At 47.2% G+C, this 22,764-nt stretch overlaps 1 protein-coding gene across 10 annotated transcripts in view; it reads right to left on the bottom strand.

Moving 5' to 3' along the window:
• FBRSL1 (fibrosin like 1) overlaps positions 1–22,480 on the bottom strand; it is a 736,960-nt gene extending 714,480 nt beyond the window's left edge. For 6 of the 10 annotated variants that reach the window (XM_029055946.2, XM_029055891.2, XM_029055920.2 and 3 more), the window contains exon 1: positions 21,875–22,480. In XM_029055946.2, coding sequence (XP_028911779.1) covers positions 21,875–22,216 — 342 coding nt within the window. In that variant the 5' untranslated portion in view covers positions 22,217–22,480. The remainder of the gene's footprint in view (positions 1–21,874) is intronic. The other 4 variants (XM_029055909.2, XM_029055955.2, XM_029055897.2 and 1 more) reach the window with 1 other exon arrangement.
• Between the last annotated feature and the right edge of the window lie 284 nt (positions 22,481–22,764).

The raw sequence follows: 22,764 nt of genomic DNA, 5'->3' as shown, positions 1-22,764 counted from the left end.
ATAACACTACGCCCAGTAAAGGGTTGGTCAGACACACAAACACACATACACCCACGCTCCACAAAACTCACATATTCTCAAACACCGAGTACGTTCTATAGGAGCTAAAGGAAAAAGAAAGGTTGCTAGGGCCACCCACAACACTTGTTCTCAGTTGGGTCTACTGGTTCCAGCTCCCTATAAGGCCCAAAGCCACCTGAAATCTCGTGAAGGGTCATACAGCCTCTGGGGACCTCTGAGTGAACTCACCCATCCTGACTAGATGGTGGTAGGATCTGGGTAGGGTGACCATTCATCTGGGTTTACATAGAATGATCCCGTTTTCACCTGTTCCCCTGTTAAAGTCTAGATAAGGCACCAGACACCTTCACATTTGGAATTTTTATTTTTAAGCGCCCCGCCTGCCTTAGCTCTTGCCTCTGAGTTTCACATCTTGATCAATCTGCCAGTGATTATTTAATGAGTGTTCACACTGTAATAGGAGGGCAACCTGGAAGCAGTGTGTTTTTTTTTTTACAGCCCTGGAAAGGGAACGTAAAGGTTCTGGAACAGATCGGGGGAGGACAACAGTCCCCCTGGGGAAATGCTCTAGATCTGAGAGGAATTCTGTAAAATACTGTGCCTGACATCATTTCAGAATACCAAATGCCATAATTTTGGACTTCCCAAGGGCCAGATTGATAGGGAACATCAGTGGCCAACTTAGGTCTCGATATCATCTCCACTTTTCAGGGGAGAAAGTTGAGGTACAGAGAGGACACATGGACTGGCCATGGCCTTGGTGCATGCTGGAACCAGGAAGAGAAACTATGTCCCTGGGCTCCCAGTACCCCCCGAATCATCCAAACATCCCCAACACTTAGTTCAGTGCTTGCACAGAGTAAGGGTTTAAGAAATATTCCAGCCCGCCTTGGCCTAATTTCCACCCTCCTTCCAACAAACTAGCCCATGACCCTGCAAAGCACTCAAATCAAATGGGCATCTTCGAATTTCCTCGCAGGGCAGTTAAGTAGCACGTTGGGATGGTTGTAACCTTTCCCCCCTCTGCTGCACCTCCTCCGCCACTTCACTTTGTCCTGAGAAACCCAAACTGTTCTGCCTCGGTGGGCTCCAGGCTGGGAGATCAATTATAACCCTGGAATCTCTCTATTCTCTCCAGTGGAACCCCTGATGTTAGCAGAGATTGATCTGGAGAGGACAGCAGATAGAGGCTTCGCCCACCTCTCTGCAAACTCCTTGACATCCCACTGTCCTATACATCTCCATTAGCAGGAGTTTGGGAATTAAGCGGCAGACAGGGCAGATCAGGAGGTTTCATTTAGCAAAATGATATCTGTTTCCTGCAGAGCCATTTTCACAGCGGGTTTCCATCTTAGCAGTCTCAGCCATCCCTTTAAAAAAAAAAAATGAACCTTCGCAATATGCAAGGCACAAATGCCCCTCTGTTGTCTCAGAGGCTAAATGCCGAGCTGTAGTGCAGAATCTAAGGGGCTGGCCCAGGAAATGGGATATTGCCCTTTCTCTTTGAGGGGAAAAAAATGGAAAATAAGATCACCAGCAAAAGACTAGTGGATGTTATCAGAGGATTTTAGCACTTTAAGATGGCAAGAACTTGTTGAAAGGAAGCAAGTAGTCCTTTTGGGTAATTAGGTTATTTGTAAAGTGCTTACCTATCATTTATTTCAGTGTCTTTTCCTGGCTAGATTGTAAGCTCTATGAGGGCAAGGATCAAGAACTCTACTGTTCAGTCCCAAGTGCTTAGTACAGTATTGGCACAGGGCAAGTGCTTAATAAACACTATTGATTGATTGAGAGTAACAGTATGTATTGAGCACCCACTGGAGCAGTGCACCGTTCCAAGTGCTTGGGAAGGATGAGACGAAGAATTGACATATTCCCTGCACTCAGGGAGCTTCCACCCTAGTGGGGGACAAAGATATGACCAGAATTGATGTTCCATCCCCCAGACATTGTACTCTCCCAAGCACTTAGCATAGTGCTCTGCACACAGAAAGCACTCAACAAATACAACTGAAAATCAGCATGGCCTAGTGGAAGGAGCATGGATCTAGGAGTCAGAGGACCTGGGTTCTAATCCTGGCTCCACCACTTACCTGCTCTGTGACACTGAGCAAGTCACTTAACTTCTCTGTGCCTCAGTTCCCTCATCCACATAACAGAGATTTAAAACCTGTTTTTTGGTTTTTATTAATGATATTTGTTAAGCGCTTACTATGTGTCAAAGGATGTTCTAAGAGCTGGGGTAGACACTAGTTAGTTTAGACACAGTCCCTGTCCCACATGGGGCTCACAGTCTAAAGAGGCGTGAGAAAAGGTATGTTTAATCTCCATTTTACAGTTGAGGAAACTGTGGCACAGAGAAGTGAAGTGACTTGCCCAAATTCACATAGCAGACAGGTGGTAGAGCCAGGATTAGAACCCAGATCCTTCTGATTCCCAGATCCGTGCTCCTTCCATTAGGCCATGTTGCTGTTCTCCCTGCTACTTAGAATGTGAGCCCCAAATGGGACCTGGTGATCTTATATTTAGCCCAGTGCTTAATACAGCAGTTGGCACATAGTAAGTGCTTAACAAATATCACAATTATTATTAGAAGATTAACTGATCAATCAACTGGCAGTAGTAAACTCAAACAAGCCAACCCTATCCTTTGATCTGCCCTCTCCACAGTGGGTCAGGAGCTCATTGTGGGCAGGGAATGTCTGTTTATTGTTATATTGTACTCTCCCAAGCATGTAGTACAGTGCTCCTGCACATAGTAACTGCTCAATAAATACTACTGAATGAATGAATAAGCACTTGGGCAGGTGCCCAGGCGGGAATCAGGATGCTGTCAAGCATTGGCTTTGGCACCAGAAGACAATCAGTATTATTTACTGAGCACTTCCTGGGTGCAAGTCACTGTACTAAGTGCTTGTGAGAATGCAAAAACGTTGGCAGATGTGACCCCTGCCATCGAGTTCACAAAGGATGAGGAAGCCTTTGGAGCACCACGTTTTCCTTTTGGTTTTACCAACCCTCACTCTCTGGGAAAGGCACTTTGTCCTGGAGAGACGGCTCCAGCTGACCCTTATTCAGCATGCAGGCTACTGGGAAAAACAAATGGACAATCATGGTTTTCACTCAATCTGTGGTTTTCAGATGTGAGGAAGCGAAAGATTTCTTTCTTCACCAAGAACTGGTCTTTCTCTCTCGCCTCCAGCTATCACAAACACCATTTAAATAGATATGCTTTCACTGTGCAGAGAACCATAAGACCAGGGACGTACCAGGGAAGCAGATGGCTTAGTGGAAAGAGCACAGGCTTGGGAGTCAGAGGTCATGGGTTCTAATACAGACTCAATCATTTATCAGCTATGGGACCGGGCAAGTCACTTAACTTCTCTCTGCCTTTGTAACCTCATCTGTAAAATGGGGATTGAGACTGTAAGCCCCCATGGGACAACCTGATTAACATGTATCTACCCCAGTGCTTAGAACAGTGCTTGGCACATAATAAGAACTTAACAAATACCATCATTATTACTTATTAAGACACTTGGGAGAGTGTAATACAATAAACTTAGTAGACACGATCCCTGCCCTCGAGGAGCTTCCAATCTAGTGGAAATTTCTAAAATAAGAGAGTGGAACATCGTGAGACTGTAAACTTGTTACTGTGAGACTGTAACAACAGGTCTAAAGTCCAGTGGTCTGGCACTGTCTGAGAACACCTAACCCTGAGTTTTGGGAATGAGGAAAGAAAAATCCCTTTGTGTGGAGCAGAGGGAAAGCTTCCAGATTCCAGATTCTGCCCAGGATTACCTGGGTGGGGCTGGAGGCAGGTTCCAGGTTGGGCAGGTCTCACCAGCAGTTTAAAATGCTGTGGCTCCGTGGAATTCAGCACAGCTGGGGAGGGTCCCCAGACTCAGTGCTCCACCTTCCAGTATTGCTGGCAGAGTGCAGAGTGAATGTGATACTAATGTCTCTAGGAGTCTAAAATATCTTGCGAATTCTCTTTACAAAAATCATTGTATTTCTATCCACTACTAGTTTCCCCAAGCAGTGTAAGCTTTGAGCAACCACAACAAAAGTCATATTTATTCATATAATATTCATATATATAATAATATATAATAGGGGAAAGTGAAGGAGAACAGATACATTCTAAGTGGGACCAAATGAACCTGATTAGTCTTAGAATCAACAGTATTTAAAGACTACCTGCTGTGTGCAGGATCCTATGCTAAACTGCCTTGATGATGATAGCCTATGTTAAGTGCTTACCATGAGCTATGCACTGGGTGGTAATAAGAATTATGGTAATTGTGGAACTTTTAATCACTTATGTGGCAAGCACTGTACTAAATGCTGGGGTAGATACAAGATCATGAGGTCCCACATAGGGCTCACAGTCCAAGTAGGGAGGGAAAAAAAGGATTGAAACTCCATTTTGCATATGAGGGAACTGAGGCACAGGGAAGTTAAGTGACTTACCAAAGGTCACATAGCAGAAAAGTGGTAGAGCCAGGATCAGAACCTAGGTCCTCTGACTCCCAGGTCCATGCTCTTCCCAGTAAGCCATACTGCTTCTCTAAGATACAAGTAATGAGATCGGACAAAATCTGTAAAAATGGGGATCAAGACTGTGAGCCTCATGTGGGACAACCTGATTACCCTGTATCTACCCCAGCGCTTAGAACACTGCTCTGCACATAGTAAGTGCTTAATAAATACCAACATTATTATTATTATTAAAATCTTTGTCCCTCATGAGGCTCACATTCTATCTTCTCTCTGTTTAAGAGATGAGCAACCTGAGGCCCAGAGAAGTGGAGTGATTTACCCAAAGTCATGTAGCATGCCAGTAACAAAGCTGGGCCTTAAATCTGAGTTTCTAACTTCCAATCCAGTGCTCTTTCTACTATACTATTGCTGCTTTTATACTTGACTTCTAGCCTGTAATTTCAGGATATGCCCAAACCCCCTACATAAGTCCGAGTACAGCACTGTGCTCAACATTGGTGCTCAGTAACTGATTTTGGAAATGAAAAGACTTTGAAGATCGTCTTTAAAAGGCAAAGAATCTGAGTCTTTGTCAATGTCGGGTGACATCCTCAGGATCATACTGGTTAAACTGTGAGTCTGCAAACTGTTCTCCTCCGCAGCTCTGTACATCTGAATGTTTAAAATATGGAAAATGTCTCTCACTTGTGACACTACTTGAAACCACAACTAAGAGGCCAGCTTATTAGAAAAACCCTCAGTCTTCTCCATCACAATCGCATCATGGATCCAGACCGCATGCTCCATCTATGGTGACCCGACCCATAGAACACACTCCCCATCTCCTCCTTTCATCTCGTCCTTCAGCACAAAGCTTGAACACGCTAATATAATTAGATTTTGTTCAAAATCCCCGGGTCCCAGATATTTCATGCAATTAAATTAATTTTGGACCCATGTAACCATTTTTCTTCCACTTCTACATAGGACTGAGTGATAAATACAGAGATGAAGGGATTTCTGGGGAAGAGGAGATTCTTAAAATACACAAGGGACCAAAGTTGCTGCCTTGACAAAATATCTTCTTTGGAACATGTGCTTGTCTCAGCAGAACTCCTTCAAACTAGCAGCACCATTTTGTGCACTGCTCCGGCCAGACATGATGGGAGGCAGCAAAGTTTGAAAGGTTTCCTTTCGCAATAACCATTTAGGAAGATTTACCTGCTCTTTTCACATGGGGGGAAATCTCCCCAAACCTGCCTTCTTTCCCCAGATTCCTCACCTTAGATGGAGTGTGTGTGTGCGTGTGTTCGTGTTGGGGGTGGGGAGAGAGAAGGCAGGTCCTTTACCCCTTAATTTCTTACCAGCTGAAACCACAAAGAATTGTCAGGAAACCCAATATCTTTCTCTCTCCCTGCCCATTTGAACCTCTCTTGGACTTGTGAGTCTTTCTGACTTTCTTACCCTCCTGTTTTCAACTTTCCCCCTACTCCCTCTTTCAGGGCTAAATCAATCAGTGGTATTCATCGAGCAGTTACTGTGAAAAGAACACTGTACTAAGCACTTGGGAGAGTAGAACAGAGTTCTTCGACAAGAGGCCTGCCCTCAAGGAGTTTACAATCTAGGGGTCAAACAGACAATAAAAGACATTACAGGTAGGGGAAGCAAGCACAAAGAAAAAAGTGTTCTCACAGGTTTAAATCACCACAAGAGAAGAGAGCAGTCTCTTCATCATCAACAAAATGGAGAATGAAGGGGGAAGATAACAAGCTAAGCTGATTTCTGGACAGACTCTACAGTTCACCCAAATGAAGCAGAGGAGATCTAGAGTAAGGATACTTCCTGTTTCTGACTTGCACCTTCTCCCCATCAGCTATGCCAGTATTGTGTCTGACCCAGTTCAACCAGGCAAATATTCTGGTTTCTACAGATGCAATGGGTTTGGAAGGAACCATGTGACAGTTTGCTTTCTTGACAGGCATGGAACAGCTTCTTCTTCTTAAAGGTGGGTGGGACAGGCTTATCTGAGTTCTGTGTAAGAACTGTTCATTTTGTTTTCCACATCTTCTATTATGAACTAAGCTGTCCCTGCTTGTCTACCCAAGAGAAGGCAAAGAGAGGCTGCTGATAAAGTCGGGTGTGGCTAGACGGTTCAGCCTCATTGCTTAGAACAAAAGGTCTACTTAAAACTGTCTAGAAAGTCCCAAATTCTCCAGCAATCACACAATTTACATCAGCCTCCTCATAGCTCTGGACACAGAGACCCAAGCAAGGTGGGTTGGAAGACACAGAAATATAGAAGAAAGAGAAAACACGGTCCTTTTCTTTCACTTGGTCCAGTGGGATTTCATTAGGTTCACAAATGAGTTTCGTAATAGGCTACCAGAAGGAAAGTCAGGGATGAAGGTAAAAAGTTGAGGATGTTAGATGCACATTCTTAACCTTCAAGACAACATTAAGGAGGGCAACCATCATGTTCGCTCATCTTGGTTTTTTATGGCCAACAGTGGAAAAAGACTTCAGGGTAAGAGGGACCATTGGTCTGTCTCAGTAATGGCAACTGCACTTGGTTTTACGTCAGGAGTATATGCACCCTAAAATAGGCCTGCAACAAACACTCCTTTGACACAAAATAAGAGTATCAATAGGAAGCAGAGAGACTTTGCTAAGCACTTGTTGAGGAGGAAGCAGGCCCAAGAGTATTCACTGCATCTTCTCTGTGTCATCAGACTAATTGCTGAGTCCGGCTCCCCTCCCCTTCCCGTGAGGCTGCAGGGCTGGAGATGAGCCCTTCAGAAAAACCACGATGACACAATATCGAGTTCTCAGTCTAAAAGGATTCCAGCAAGTGTGCTAGATAACCCTGCAAATCTTCAATTTAACACTTAGCACTGTAGGGAAACAAAGCTCAGCAAACAAAGACATTTCGGCAAAGTACAGGTTGGAAATTGTTCAGATGACATGATTTATTTAAAAATGTGGAGTTTGGAAACAGTCCTCTGGGATCCTATTAAATAACTTAATGCATCGGCACTTTGCCTCTCTGAGCATGCCATCCGAGGCCTCCACTGCTGACGGCTCTGCTTCTTGCCAAAGCTGGCAGGCCCCCTGAGAGAAGTGACGAGGGGCAGGGAGTAGGAGTTCAACTCAAGGGAATTCTTACACCTTTTCTCTGCATTTCCAGATTTGTAAATTAGGTGCATTTCCCTCTCACATGGGTTCTGTTCCTTGGGAAGAAAACCCATCTTCATTTTATTTTTACCAAAAATGTATTGGATGACTCCTCCACAACTCATGAGAAGCCCATTGGGCCACAAACCCAGCCCAAGTCACCCTAGAGGCTCAGGGATCCTGGAATTCACCAGAGAGACCAACACTAATATTTTTCTCATCCAGGCCCAGCTCAGCTTCGTTACCGGAGCTCAGCTCGGCTCCTCCATACCTGGCTCAACGTTGCTCTCCTGCAGCGTTCCAGCTTGATTCTCCCACACTGGACCAGCTCAGCTCTACTCCCCAACCTGGCTTGGCTCTCTCTGCCTGCGTCAGGCACTGAAGAAGCTGGGACTGTGGTTCTCTGTGCCAGCTGGGAGCCCAGAGGAACACAGTGTACTTCTGGAAACTCTCCCGGGCATAGCCCAAGCAAAAACAGGTGAGCGTCCGCCTTTCTGGCTCAGATGCCCCTGCAGTTCCCCAAGGCACGGAAAGCTATGTGCTGAACGGTGTTCAGCCCACAGCATGCCCGAGGGCCAAGCCAACCCATTCGATATGCCAGGGCATCAAGGAATCTGTATCGCTTCGGGGACCGTGTCTGACAGGTCCTAAAAGAACTCCCACTGTGGGACTCCAAAAATGCATCCAGAAGTAGTTCAGAAGAACAGGGTCAGGGGAAGGAGAAACATGGCAGAGAGGAGAGAATGGGGAAAGCCCGGGGGAGCTTTCTGCTGTTGGCCAAAACTTCAACCCTCAGTTGGCACAAAGGACATTAATGATGGGCTCCAGGGCCAGCACTTTCATTCATTCACTCACTCACTCCTATTTACTGAGCACTTATTGTGTGCAAGGCACAGTCCCAGCTTCATCAGTGCCTGACGCTTGGAAGAGTACAACAACAGATCCATTCCCTGCCCACAACGAGCTCACAGTCTAGAGGAATAGACAGACATTAAAATAAATATATTACAAATATATATACATATACATACACACTGTGGGGATGGGAGGAAGGATGAATGAAGGGAGCATAGAAGTGAATAAAACACTTCTCAGCCCCGGTGTGTTGCCTCACAATAGCCCATCAGAGCATCCACGGAAAAACTCTGGGCAATGTGAACCATTCAGGTCTTTTGGGGAATATGTCTGTTGTTATATTGTACTCTCCCAAGAACTTTAGTACAGTGTTCTGCAAACAGTAAGCACTCAATAAATTCGATTGACTGACCAACTGGGAAGATTCGCTCCCCCCATCAGATTGCCACACACCAAAGATCTGTAGGACTTGAATTGTTTTTTTCTGTCAATTTGATGTAATCAACATAGTATAGCCACGGGTACATTTTAATGAAACTGTAGGCATCTGCATCACATGAATGATGAGCTGATAGCAAATGTGTTATGGAATCCGATGTAAAAGCCCATTTAGTGTCATTATATCATAACTTTAGCCTTGGAATGGAGGTTTGCCACCTGAAAAGGTATGTTTTTGCAAGCCAGTTAAAGGGCTTTTGGGGGGGACTTTTGGTTTGGGGGTGAAAGCTTTATGGAGGATCAGAGGGCTGTGGGTCTGCAATTGCCCTTTCAGGCTACCGATGCATTTGGCCACCATCATGGAGGCCTGGACCAAGCGGTCAAACCACTGTGGCATCTAGTGGCTCTAGAGACCTAATTTTCCCAGAGTAGGAGTGATGGTGGGGTCTTCTTGGCCACATGAGAGCCCAGTTCACAAATGATCCAACAACCGTCCTGCTTTCCCTCCCAGTAGCAACTTTCTCTCAAGACCTCAAAGCACTCTCTGGTTAGGTGCCTCACCTATCCACCTGGAAAGGTGGAGAGCAGCAGGGATCACCACTCCTGTTAAATAGGGACAGACACCAGGGCCCAGAGAAGCTGGACCTTGGGTCCTTAAGTGAATCTATGACAGAGCTGGAGTCTATGAAACCCAGACGCCTAACCCCTAGCCCGGGGCTGCCTCCACTAGGCTAGTACTTCAGGCTTGGAGGAAGAGATTTGTGAACCCAGGAGCCGGCCACATTTCCAGCCCTGCCTTCCAGTATCATAATAATGAACCAGCTGAGGAGAAGGAGAGTCGGATCTCAAGCTGTGGATTTTCAGCATTGATCAGGCCTTGGATTGCTCCATTAAATAATAATTAATAATTATTACAGTACTTGTTAACTGCTTACTCAGTGCCAAGCACTGTTCTAAAGACTGAGACAGATGCAAGTTAATCCAGCTGGGCATAGTACCTCTCCCCATGGGGCCCACACTCTTAACCCCCATTTTACAGATGAAGTACCTGAAGCCCAGAGAAGTTAAATGACTTGCCCAAGGTCACAGAGAAGACATGGGGTGGAGTCGGGATTAGCCACTCAGGTCCTTCTGACTCCCAGTCCCCTGCTCTAGCTCCATGACCATTCAGCGTGCCCATTCTAAAGGTCCCCAAACCAAGACCCAGAGATTTCAGGGTCTTAATCTGGGAACACAGTATCCCGGCAGGGAATCCTGACCCCCATCTCCATTTATCAGAGTTTCTTCCTTAGAGCATCTGAGTGATTCCTGTGGAGAAGGTCATTCCCTAGAAAGAGAAAGGACCTTGAAGGTGTTCATTATTCTAAACCATCATGCCTCGCTTCCCAAGGCAAACGCTAAGGCCACAGTGTGACAGGGAAATCACTTCTTACGGCCCAGGACTCCCCTCCCCTGCTAACTTTTATCTCCCTGCACCATTCGAGAGAGACAAATTGTTATTTTTTAAAATGCTGAAATGCATCTAGAAAAGCAGATGACAGAGCTTCTGGGTGTGTGAATGAGAGTGTGTGTGGTTTTTTTTGTTTTGTTTTGTTTTTGCCATGAGGCCTTTTATGTCTCATTCTATAATTCTATAATTATATGATTCTTCAAGTACATGCTGGCAACACTTCAGGGTATTTTAGTCATTACAGGTGACAAGACTCTTCTTTCAAACCCAACGTTCAGGATGATTTCTTTTTCCCATTATTCACCCGCCCTCAGTAACAGCCCAGGCCACTCCAAATGCCACTAAACCATGGTACTTCAGCAGCCCGGACCCCTCCCTTCCATGCTTGAATGCCGAACCCACATTGGAGGAGGCTTTTTTATTTTTTTTACATTTCCCAATGAAGTGCTCCTGCTCCGCTTTCTCAAGGAGCCACTTGTGGCGATCTGAACAACTTCTAAGGTTCTTCATTTCATTTTACAACTGGAAAGAATACCCAGCTTCCCCACCCCTGAGGCCAACGAGGCAGCAAGAATTACGCTCTACCCATCAGCTGTGGGTTAGGAGCTGAGCAACCTGCTTCCCGACCAGTGCCTGGAGCTTCACCTGCCTCTTTAGACACTCAATTTTCACCCCGGAAATGTAGTTTCCCTCCTGTCCGAGGTTCCAGCCTCCCTGCTGGACATGTCTGAGTGGATGGGGGAACGGGTCGACCTCCTCCACCCCCCTCCCCCACCTTGGAAAAAGTGTTAGAATGTTACTGTGGTGGGTCACGATGTAGAAGTCGCACTGCCGAGGGTGTAACAAAAGCTTCGTTGTGCTCAAGCACCATACAGCCAAAAATAGTTCAATAGCAAGCACGCGCTTGGTAAAACTCTTGTCTACCTTTGCTGCGATCAGCAAACAGGACTGGATTCTAGAGAACCAAACAGTGTTCTCTCTAGCTTCATAGAGTGAGATCCCTCTACATTTTTCAACCATGATCTTAAAGCAGTGCCTTGTGCTTGATTTCCAAATTTATTCCACCATCAGCAAAAGCAAGAGGCAGGGCTCACTCTGCAGGGAAGAGGCTGGGCAGTATTCAGAAGCCAACCTTTTCTCCCTCAGGATCCCCCAGCCTAGCGTACCAAGAAGAGAGCAAATAACATCCCCTTCAAAAATGGTTTGTTTGCCATGCGAGTCGGCTGAACCCAACATCACAGATGTGGCTTGAGCCAGAGTTGCAGAATCGTCCTCATGTTCCACACCAACTTCAACACAACACCATTCCCGCCAAAGATTCCTAGGTGAGGCAGCAAATATGAACTACCAGGGAAAGGCAAACTAAGGTCGAAGCAGTAAGGACTCTTGGGTCATCACCCCTGGTCCTCATGGGTCCTGCTCCCCAGAGACCCTCCTCCCCAGCCCAAGGCAGAAACCTCAAATATCTGGAGTCAAGCTGATCTCCTCTCCCACTCCACATTCCCACACACTTGTGTCCAGTTTAGATCTAAATATTTGCTTTCAATTTGGCCTAGAGTGTAACAGGCAGGCAGGCACTCAGTAAGGAGATGAAGCATAAAATCCAAAAGAGGAATGTCCTCTCCCTCATGGAATGCAATCAGTCAATGGTATTTATTGAGCAAGCTCTGCATGTAGAGCACTGTACTAAGGATAATACAATAGAGTACATCCCTGATCCCTGCCCACAATAAGCTTATAGACTAGCAGGGGTGGGAAGGGGGGGGGGGGTATGTGCAACCAGGTGCTCTGACATAGCAGTGGCAAAGGTGCAGGGGGCCACAATGGACTGCCAGGCTCCAGGCCTCGCGCTTCACCTCCACCAATAATGGGGGGCTATGGGCAAAGGGAAGAAGCCAGGCTCCAGGACAAGTCACTCATATTTATGACTATTGCCTGTCTCTTCTACCCTGGCACTGCAAGGGGTTCAGCCACTAACCAATTTAAATTCACAAACCTAATCCTCCTCTGCCCCATGACCTGCATTTTATTTTCCTTTAAAGAAAGCGGACTTTGCATAGCATCAACTGACCCACAAAAGCTGCATTACTGCCCTGTTGAAGGTCTGCATTCTGCAGTCACCTGGACCAGGAATCGTAGCAGGCCCCTCCCTGCTCAGAACATGCATCTTTGAGAAGGGCAAGCCATAAGTTTGCATAAATCAAAGGGGTGGAAATGTTGCGCTCCAAACTGAGATCTGCAAAAGACTGCTGTGCTTTTAAATAGAGTTAAATGTGTACATATACTAACACACACACACACACACACACACTCACACACATATGTATATCCTCAAGGAGTAATGACTTCATCAATTGAGGCATTAAAAAGTTAGGTCCAGTGTTTTCATTACCCAGACTTGCTTGTAGCTCTCCTCTGAGTAAATCATTTATCATTTCCCACCTTCCACCGGACTCTGATCCAGTCATAATGGCATTTGTTAAGCACTCACTTGTGTGACAAGCACTGCTCTAAGAGCTGGGGAAGAAACAAGATGATCGGGTCCAGACATAGACCCAAGCCTCACAATCTAAGTAAGAGGGAGAACAGGTATTGCATACCCATTTTAAAAGATGAGTTACCTGAACCAGAAAAGATAAGTGACTTGCTCAAGGTCACGCAGCAGACAAATAGCAGAGCTGGGGATTAGAAACTAAATCCTCTGACTCCCAGGCCTGTGCTCTATCCATGCTGTTCCTGTCAAAAGCCTCCATCATCATCTCCAGAGGAGTTGCGGAAGGGGGGGGAGGGGGAAGAGAGGAAAGTCTGAGGATGAGACTCAGAAGAAAATTGTTTTGGTTCAGTCATCCTGATGTGACCCCCCTGCTTGAGATCGAGATGACACACAGACAAATGGCCTCATGGACAGTGGGACAGGCTTGGACCTTTGGAATGGGAAGTTGCCATCCAAAACTCCAGTTTATCAACCCAACACGGTACCTTTGGGCTGTAGGCCCAGGGCTCGGGGCATGAGCCCAGAGATGGGGAGAATAGCCCAGGTCAGAGGTCAGAGTCCCATTTCAAGGCAGGAGAGGGCCTCTCCAACAGCCACACTGACCACAACCAACAAGCCACCCTACTCCCGGAAGGGCCAGCCAGGCCAGCAGTGGAAGTCAGTTTGGGCAGAGCGGAAGAAAAATGAAGCTGGTTGGGGTTTGTTTTTCTTTTCCATTAGGAGGTGAAGAGGGCATTCATCTCTTAAAAATGTCACACAGGCAACCCAGAGTCCAGAGCTGCTTCTTCAAAAATACTTCTGTAACATTTGTAGCAGTTTCTAGTAAACAATTGGTCTCAGACACTTGATTCATTAGCATTCTGCCAAAGTTCCCTTTTTAGTAGAGCTTTGCTACTTAAAAGGAACAGCTATGATCACAGAGGCTTTAAATACCATCTCGATATTCATCTGATATTTCTCACTGTGATTCACCCAACCATCTTCAAAAGCAATTAGCAATTTCAGCTGCATGTAATGGGTGTGTGTTCCCATTTCCTCCAGGACTGAGCTCTGAATTGCCCTCATTTTGTAAGATATTCAGGGACTTGTTTCACGCAGGTGGGGTGTGTCTCTGTTGTCTGTCTACTGTCTGTCTCCTTCTCTACCTGTGTCTCTCAGTCTCCCACGGGTCCGCCAGTTCCTACTCCTTGGGCCACAATGTTGGGCAAGGCTCCTCCTCAGTTCCCAACCCCGCACCAATGTAGTCTTTGTCTCTGTATCTCTTAGAGTCTGGAACTCATCCCTATACTTCTCCATTCAATTTCAATCTCATCTATAAACTCTTTCTTCTCTCCCTTTCTTTTTCACTTCCTTTTAATTATGTGGAAAAAAAGAAAGAATTCAAAAATGCATATGCTGGGTGAGGGGGCTTTCAGAAACACGTGAGAGAGAGAGAGAGAGAGAGAGAGAGAGAGAAACTCTGTGAACTAACTTTAAGTTAAAATCATTCCTTGAGGGCCCAGGTTTCTGATGCAGCGTGGCTCAGTGGAGAAGCAGCGTGGCTCAGTGGAGAAGCAGCGTGGCTCAGTGGAAAGAGCACGGGCTTTGGAGTCAGGGCTCATGAGTTCGAATCCCAGCTCTGCCACTTGTCGGCTGTGTGACTGTGGGCAAGTCACTTAACTTCTCTGTGCCTCAGTTCCCTCATCTGTAAAATGGGGATGAAAACTGTGAGCCCCACGTGGGACAACCTGATTCCCCTATGTCTACCCCAGCGCTTAGAACAGTGCTCGGCACATAGTAAGCGCTTAACAAATACCAACATTATTATTATTATTATTATGATGCCACTGCACCAGAAATGGTTTGGCCCCATATCTTTTCCCAGCAAACCTTAAACCTTCCCCTTTTGAAAGCTCATATAAATGAGAAGCAGTGTGCCTTATGGAAAGAGCACAGGCTGGGAGTCAGAGAACCTGAGTTTTAAATCTGACTCTGTCACTTACCTGCTATTCATTCATTCAGTCATATTTATAGAGTTCTATGTGACCCTGGACAAGTCACTTAACTTCCCTCGGCTTTCTGATCTATAAACCCACCTGCAGACCCTAAGGTCATTGAGGGCTGAGATCGCATTTACCACCTCTATCACATTGTACTTTCTCAAGCACTCAATATGGTGCTCTGTACACATTAAGCATACAGTGGCTGACATTGAAAAATGGGGATGCAATCCCTTTCTCCCTCCCACGTGGGACAAGGAGTGAGTCTGGCCTGATTCTTGCCTGTAATATAGTGCTTGGCCCATGGTAAGCACTTGGCAAATATTATTAGTAATACATATGCATGCATATAAAAGTATATAGGTGCATGGAGAGTCAGTACATGGGTTTTACATAGCAAGACATTCGTCATCAAAAAGATGACTTCTGCAGTGTTCAGAGTTTTGATCTTTCTAATTCAATGCAAAGAAATAAATGACTCTACATTTTCAGGAAGAAGTTAGTAACCTAAAGAGAAAAACAGCAAGTATGATAAGGCCATACGTAAGGAAGCACACAGACTTCTTACCTTCCCCAGCACGGTAATACATTTCTATTTAATTCCAAAGTCTACTGCTCTTCTTCTGTTTGTCTCAACTCCAGCTTGCCAAAGCTCAAATTGGAGCACTCCAACCGAATGCTTCTCAGCACCAGAATAAAGCCACTTTTCATAAGCAAGGACATGACATTTTGCTTCTCATTTAAATAAATGGTCTTGCAGATTCCCTAACGTACTTGGACATACAGCGCATTCCTTTAAAAAATAAGTTGTTTTCTTGACAATCTATTTTCGTTGGAAATCTAGACATTTGAACTTTTGGAAACAATGCTGAACTTTGGTAAGAAAAATCTGAAGAATGGTCACCATTTTGGATGCATATATCGCAAAGAATTGCAGGGCTTTCAAAAATACCTCAAATCTTAGTTTGGCCCTCATTCGGCCTTACGAAGGATCATATGTGAAACCCAGCAACTGAATTCTGCTCACATTATTCACCCCTGGAGGATCATGAAAAATCTGAGATCCTGAAGTTCACAGACTCTGTTGCCTGCTGATGAAGACTGCACTAATCAATCTAAATTTGAGGAGTCTTTCACTATGACTTTAGTGGGCACAGTTCTTATAAATCAGTAGTTCCCGTCACCCCACCCCAGCTTTCTTTTTCAAATGTCACCCTCTGTCCACACAATCTCAGATCAATATTGTCTTTCTGGATCATTCACGTAGGTAGGGTCTCCACCGACCTGAGCTGGGGTAGCACCACACACAAACCAGGCCTCCTCTGCCCCTGGGAGGGGTCATTGCCATCACTTACAGAGTATTTCCTGATTACGTGCTCATCATGGTAGAAAATTTCCTAGAGAGGATGAAATTACTTTCTTCTCTGACAGCTCTGAGAAGAGACTGATTTAACTGGAGCTCTCAGGTGATGTGTTGACAACGAGCATGCCCAGCAGCACAATAGACAGGTAATGCCACCTGTTTTCAAAGCAACCGTTAACAACATGGAGAGGATGTGGATTTTCCCTTTATCACTGTAGGGGGGACAGCTGATAAACAGTAGACTCTTCTACTGTAGACTTTCATTTTGCTGCTGGCTAGGGCATGTCTAATTAACATTTAAGGGTCCACTAACTTTAAATCATGCCCAGGTCCACATTTAAATAAATCCAATGAGGATTCTGCATGTGTGGAGAGGCCAGACCCCAGAAGCTGGAGCTTTAACACCTGGAACACCCCGTCTCTTGACAGCGGGGCACTTGACCGCAAGTCATGAGCCCCGATCCAAAGGTCAAGGATATGTACTGAATGCTTACTGTGGGCAGAACACTGTACTAAGTGCTGGGGAGAATTCAATTTGATAGAATTGGTAGACATTGAACCTGCCTTGAAGAAGCTTACAATCCAGGGGCGAACCCAGAGACCACATTGCGCTAGGTCGTTCTGCCATTTCTGCCAGAAGATGTCCTCTCTCTCACGCCATTATTTTGGTGGAATCGGGAACGCTTTTGGACAACATATTTCTCTGGACATAGTACGATGCAGTTGTGAGCACATGCCCAGCTGCAAACACAGAGCGAGTTCACCAACATACATTTTCATTCATTCAATGTAATTATTGAGCACTTACAGTGTGCACAACACTGTACTAAGAGCTTGGAAAGTACAATTTTCCTTTATGCCAGGTTCACCAAGAATGCAACTGCCACTTTACAGGAGAACTAGAGGGTCCTTGGATTTGCTGTGGAGCCACACTGGTGGCTATGGGGACAGTCCCCTTGTCCCCTCCAACTCAGCTCCTCTCAAAACCCCCGTGTCCAGGCTTTCCCCACCCACACCCAAGGACCTGGGGGAATGGAGTGGATGGAAAGAGAAAGAGGAGGCAAGGGGAAGAAGAGTAACTCGTCTTACCCAGAAGGGGATGCCCCATAAACACCCTCAAGGGACCATGCTGATCCACCCCAGCCTGGCACCTGTAACCACCCAGTCAGTCTCTGTGTCTCTCTCTCACACACACACACACAATTCCCACCTCAGTTTGAGTCAGATATCTGGTAGCTTTGACCTTCCTCCCCATCCCTCACCCCCTTCAGAGAGGAAGGAATCCCACAGCTTGAAAGTCACATGGCCACGGCAACCTCAAGCCAAAGACCCTCTTTCTCCAGCATGCTAGAGAGTCACAGTTGCAGCATTTTTGTTTTGTTTTTGTTTGGTTTTTGGTTTTTTTTTGACAGATTGAGCTCTTGATGCCTAGTTATGAGCATTGTAAATGATGCCCAGGAGACAAAAGGGAGAAAAAGTAGAGAAAAGTGGTGGAATCACAGGGGAATACAACAGAGAGGCAGGTGCTGGGGGGTTTAAATGTCAGAAAAAACAGGAAAGAAAACAACAGAATCATTCTCCCCATCACTAAGTTCGTGAAAGAGGCTTGAACAAACACACCAATAGAGTTCTCCTTAAGATTTCCTCTCCTTGAAGACCTTATGAATACACCTATTTTCCCCAACCCATCTGATCCCCCACAGCATCACCAGCAACTCTCCCCAACAGACTCCAATTCCAAGATATCCCAAATCCCAGTTTGTCACTGCCCCCCTGAAAAAAAAAAATAGCTTTCTTCTCAACCACTAAATTTAGACAAGGGAAGCTGCATTTGCTCAGCCAATATTGTTTGGGATAAGTTAGAGAGAAAAGCAATATTTCTGCCAATCTATTAACACCGGAAAATACATAAATCAACAGAGAAATGGATAATGTGTTTAATGACTTTCCCCCACCCTCATTTAAAACAACAGAAAAGGGAGGCAACTGGCGGATGATTATCCATTTAAAACATCTCTTTTCCAAAAAATGTCAAATATTATCTATTTTCCTACAACCTCCTGAGACAGATCAAGCAACATTTTGGCAACACACATTGAAATAAAAAAGGTCTTTTGTGAACTGAAAAATGGCTTATGCCTTCATAATTTAACCATTCACAACAGTGCCAGATTACCCCAACCATGACGATGCTCAAGCCCTCTGCTCAAGACATTCTGACAATTAAAATTTTAAATAAACATTTAACTTGCCTCGGCCGATACTGGATAGACACTGACACAAAAAGTCTAAGAATACCCCAGAAGTGCTGGCCACGGTAACTCATTTGATTTTTTTAAAAAAATTAAAAAGAGGGAGAGGAAGGGAAACAAAAAAAAGACACCCACAAGGGCTCAAACTATTGGCATTTACTTGCTCTCCATGCTCTTAAATCGTCTGAAAACCATTTTCAGAAGCTGCCAGAGTTTGTTTACTCTCCGTAAAGGAAGCGTTCAAACTGCCGGCCCTATTTACCCTCGCAACTTTATTTATTTTATTTCCCCACTGCCCAGACAGCTCCCTGGCAGCTGCCTTTTGGGATGGGACGTTCACAAGCCATGGGAATCCTCGAATCCGGGGCCAGCACTCCGGGGACCCGGGAGGGAGATTCCCCACCACATTTCCCGTCCTCCGGGCCCCGGGAAAGTCCATCCCTCCAGGTGGGATTCGTTTCAGCCCCCCCAAACACGCGTTGTTTGAAAAGTTAAAAGAGCCCGAGCCGAGGACCTTCGCACCCTCACTGGGCGTGTGCAAGGGTGTGCATGAGGGTGTATACAATAATAACAATGATGATGGTATTTGTTAAGCGCTCACTATGCGCCGAGCACTGTTCTAAGCGCTGGGGGAGATGCAAGGTAATGAGGTTGTCCCACATGGGGCTCACAGTTCAATTCCCATTTGACAGATGAGGTCCCTGAGGCCCAGAGAAGTAAAGTGTCTACTGTGGGACCTTGGACAAGCCAATCGGTGGAGCCGAGATTAGAATCCACCATCCTCTACCTTCCAAGCCCATGCTTTTGCCACTGAGCCATGCTGCTCCTCATGCATAATAAAAATAATAATAATAGTATTTGTTAAGCGCTTACTATGTGCAAAGCACTGTTCTAGGCACTGGGGGAAGATACAAGGTGATCAGGTTGTCCCTCGTGGGGCTCACAGTCTTCATCCCCATTTTCCAGATGAGGTAACTGAGGCCCAGAGAAGCGAAGTGACTGGCTGGGATTAGAACTCATGACCTCTGACCCCCAAGCTCAGGCTCTTTCCATTGGGCCACGCTGCTTCTTGTCCCACGTGGGGCTTACAGTTTAATCCCTATTTGACAGATGAGGGAACTGAGTGAGGCCCAGAGAACTGTAGTGTTTGCTGGGGGACCTTGGATTTGGCATTCGAACCCAGCGTCCTCTGCCTCCCAAACCCGGACTCTTGCCACTGACCCACGCTGCTCCTCATGCATTCACGGACATATGTGTAGGCGGGTGCAGGTGTAGGCATGGCCTTGCATGTGTGTAATTGGATGAGAAGCAGCGTGGCTCAGTGGAAAGAGCTCAGGCTTGGGAGTCAGAGGTCATGGGTTCAAATTCCGGCTCATCCACTTGTCAGCTGTGTGATTTTGGGCAAGTCACTTCACTTCTCTGTGCCTCAGTTCCCTTATCTGCAAAATGGGGATTAAGCCTATGAGCCCCATGTGCGACAACCTGATCGCCTTGTAACCTCTTCAGCGCTTAGAACAGTGCTTGGCACATAGTAAGCGCTTAACAAATGTCACCATCATTATTATTCTTATTATTAAAATGGGGATGAAGCCTGCGAGCCCCACTCGGCACACAACCTGATCACCTTGTACCCTTTTCAGCTCTTGAAACAGTGCTGGGCACATAGTAAGCACTTAACAAATGCCACCATCAGTATTATTATTATTATTAAAATGGGGATGAAGCCTGTAAGCCCCACGTGGGACAACCTGATCACCTTGTCTCCTCTCCAGCGCTTGGCACATAGTAAGTGCTTAACAAATGCCATCATCATTATTATTATTCTTATTATTAAAATAGGGATGAAGCCTGTGAACCCCGTGCGGGACAACCTGATCACCCTGGATGCTTGCTGCCCAGCGCTTAGAACAGCGCTGGGCACATAGTAAGCGCTGAGCGAATGCCATCATCATCATCATCATCATTCGTATTAAAATGAGGATGAGGCCTGCGAGCCCCATGTGGGACAACCTGATTACCTTGTATGCTCCCCAGTGCTTAGAACAGCGCTGGGCACATAGTAAGCGCCGAGCAAATGCCATCATCATTCTCATTATTTAATGGGGATGAAGCCTGTGAGCCCCACATGGGACAACCTGATCACCTTCTATCCTCCCCAGCGCTTAGAACAGCGCTGGGCACATTGTAAGCGCTTATATGCCATTATTATGACTATTAAAATGGGGATGAAGCCTGTGAGCCCCTCGTGGTACAACCTGATCACCCTGGATGATCAACAGCGCTGGGCACATAGTAAGTGCTTAAATGCCATCATCATGATTATTAAAATGGGGAAGAAGCCTGTGAGCCCCGTGCGGGCCAACCTGATCACCCTGGGTGGTCCCCAGTGCTTAGAACAGCGCTTGACACATAGTAAGCGCTTATATGCCATTATTACGATTATTAAAATGGGGATGAAGCCCGTGAGCCCCACCTGGGTCAACCTGATCACCCTGGATGGTCCCCAGCGCTAAGAAGAGCGCTGGGCACATAGAAAGCACTTATATGCCATCTTCATGACTATCAAAATGGGGATGAAGCCCGTGAGCCCCTCGCAGGCTAACCTGATCACCCTGGATGGTCCCCAGCGCTTAGAACAGTGCTGGGCACATAGTAAGAGCTTAACAAATGCCATCCTTCTTCTTATTAAAATGGGGACGAAGCCTGTGAACCCCACGTGGGACAACCTCATCACCTCATATGCTCCCAGCGCTGCGAACAGTGCTGGGCACATAGTAAGCGCTTCTATGCCATTATTATGATTATCAAAATGGGGATGAAGCCTGTGAGCCCCACGTGGGCCAACCCGATCACCCCGGATGGTCCCCAGCGCTTCGAAGAGCGCTGGGCACACAGTAAGCACTTATATGCCATCTTCGTGATCATCAAAATGGGGCTGAAGCCTGTGAACCCCACGTGGGACAACCCGATCACCTCGTATGCTCCCAGCGCTTCGAAGAGCGCCGGGCACATAGTCAGCTCTTCTATGCCATCATTACGATTGGTAAAATGGGGGGTGAAGCCCGTGAGCCCCACGCGGGCCGCCCCGATCGCCCCGGCCGGTCCCCAGCGCTTCGAAGAGCGCCGGGCGCATAGTCAGCGCTTCTATGCCATCATTATGATTATTCAAATGGGGGTGAAGCCCGTGAGCCCCACGTGGGCCGACCCCATCCCCCCCGGATGGTCCCCAGCAAGCGCTTCCACGCCATCACCCCGCTGATCCAAATGGGGATGAAGCCGGTGAGCCCCTGGCGGGCCAACCCGCTGAGCCCGGACGGTCCCCAGCAGGCTGGGAGCTCTTCGGCGCCTGGGTCCCCGGCTTCCTACCTCCAAGGCTTCCAGGGAGTTGAAGCTGGCGATGGCGAAGCCATCGATGAGATCCTCCTCCTGGGAGCCGGACTCTCGGCGGCGGCGGCGCGGGGGGCGGGCGGCGCGGGGGGGCCCGGGGGGCGGCCCGGGGGCGGCGGGGGCGGCGGCGGCGGCGGCGGGGGCGGCGGGGGCGGCGGCGGGGGCGCCGTTGTGGCCGCTGTTCTCCTTCCCCGGGCTCGGTTCCCGCTCGGAGCCCGACGACGGGCTGCGGTGGCGGGCTTGGCGGGCGCACGCCTCCCTCCGCCGCCCGCGGTCCCGCTGGGACCGAGACCGCCGGCTCTGCCGGATTTTCCCCTCCATCTCCGCTCGCCGGCCCCCGCCCGCCGCTCCCCCTCTCCGGATCCACGGAAATTATAATCCACGGCGACGGGGAAAATCCACAGAATGACCTTGACTCCAACCCCCGGGAGGCTCAAAAAAAAAAAAAAAGAGCAAAAGAAAAAACCACAACCCCCCAAAAAGAAAAAAATCAAAAAGAGGAGAAGAAATGATCCTCAATCTCCGGGACCTCGGGGGCGGCTCCCCTCCGGGGCCCCCCGAAGGGGATGTTTTGGAGGGGGAGGGGGGGAAATGTTTAAAAAACAAGTGGGGGGCGGGGAGAAGGGCGAGGTGGGGGGGAGGGAAAAAAGCAGCAGCACACACAACCGGCACGAACCCAGGAGGAATAATCCAGCAGCAGCAGCAGCAGCAGCAGCAGCAGCAGCAACGGCGGTGGCGGGGAAATCCGGCTCTTGGGGAAGGATAATCCAGCGGGGTCCGGCGGCGGCCGTTGCTCCCGGCTCCGGCGGCCGGTCCTTCTCCCCTCCGTGTGTGTGTGTGTGTGTGTGTGTCTGTGTGTCTGTGTGTGT

Source organism: Ornithorhynchus anatinus, chromosome 2 (assembly GCF_004115215.2).
Source record: "Ornithorhynchus anatinus isolate Pmale09 chromosome 2, mOrnAna1.pri.v4, whole genome shotgun sequence".
Classification (NCBI taxonomy): Eukaryota; Metazoa; Chordata; class Mammalia; order Monotremata; family Ornithorhynchidae; genus Ornithorhynchus; species Ornithorhynchus anatinus.
The sequence above is the reverse complement of the archived record's forward strand: the minus strand, read 5'-3'. Positions and strand labels throughout refer to the sequence as shown.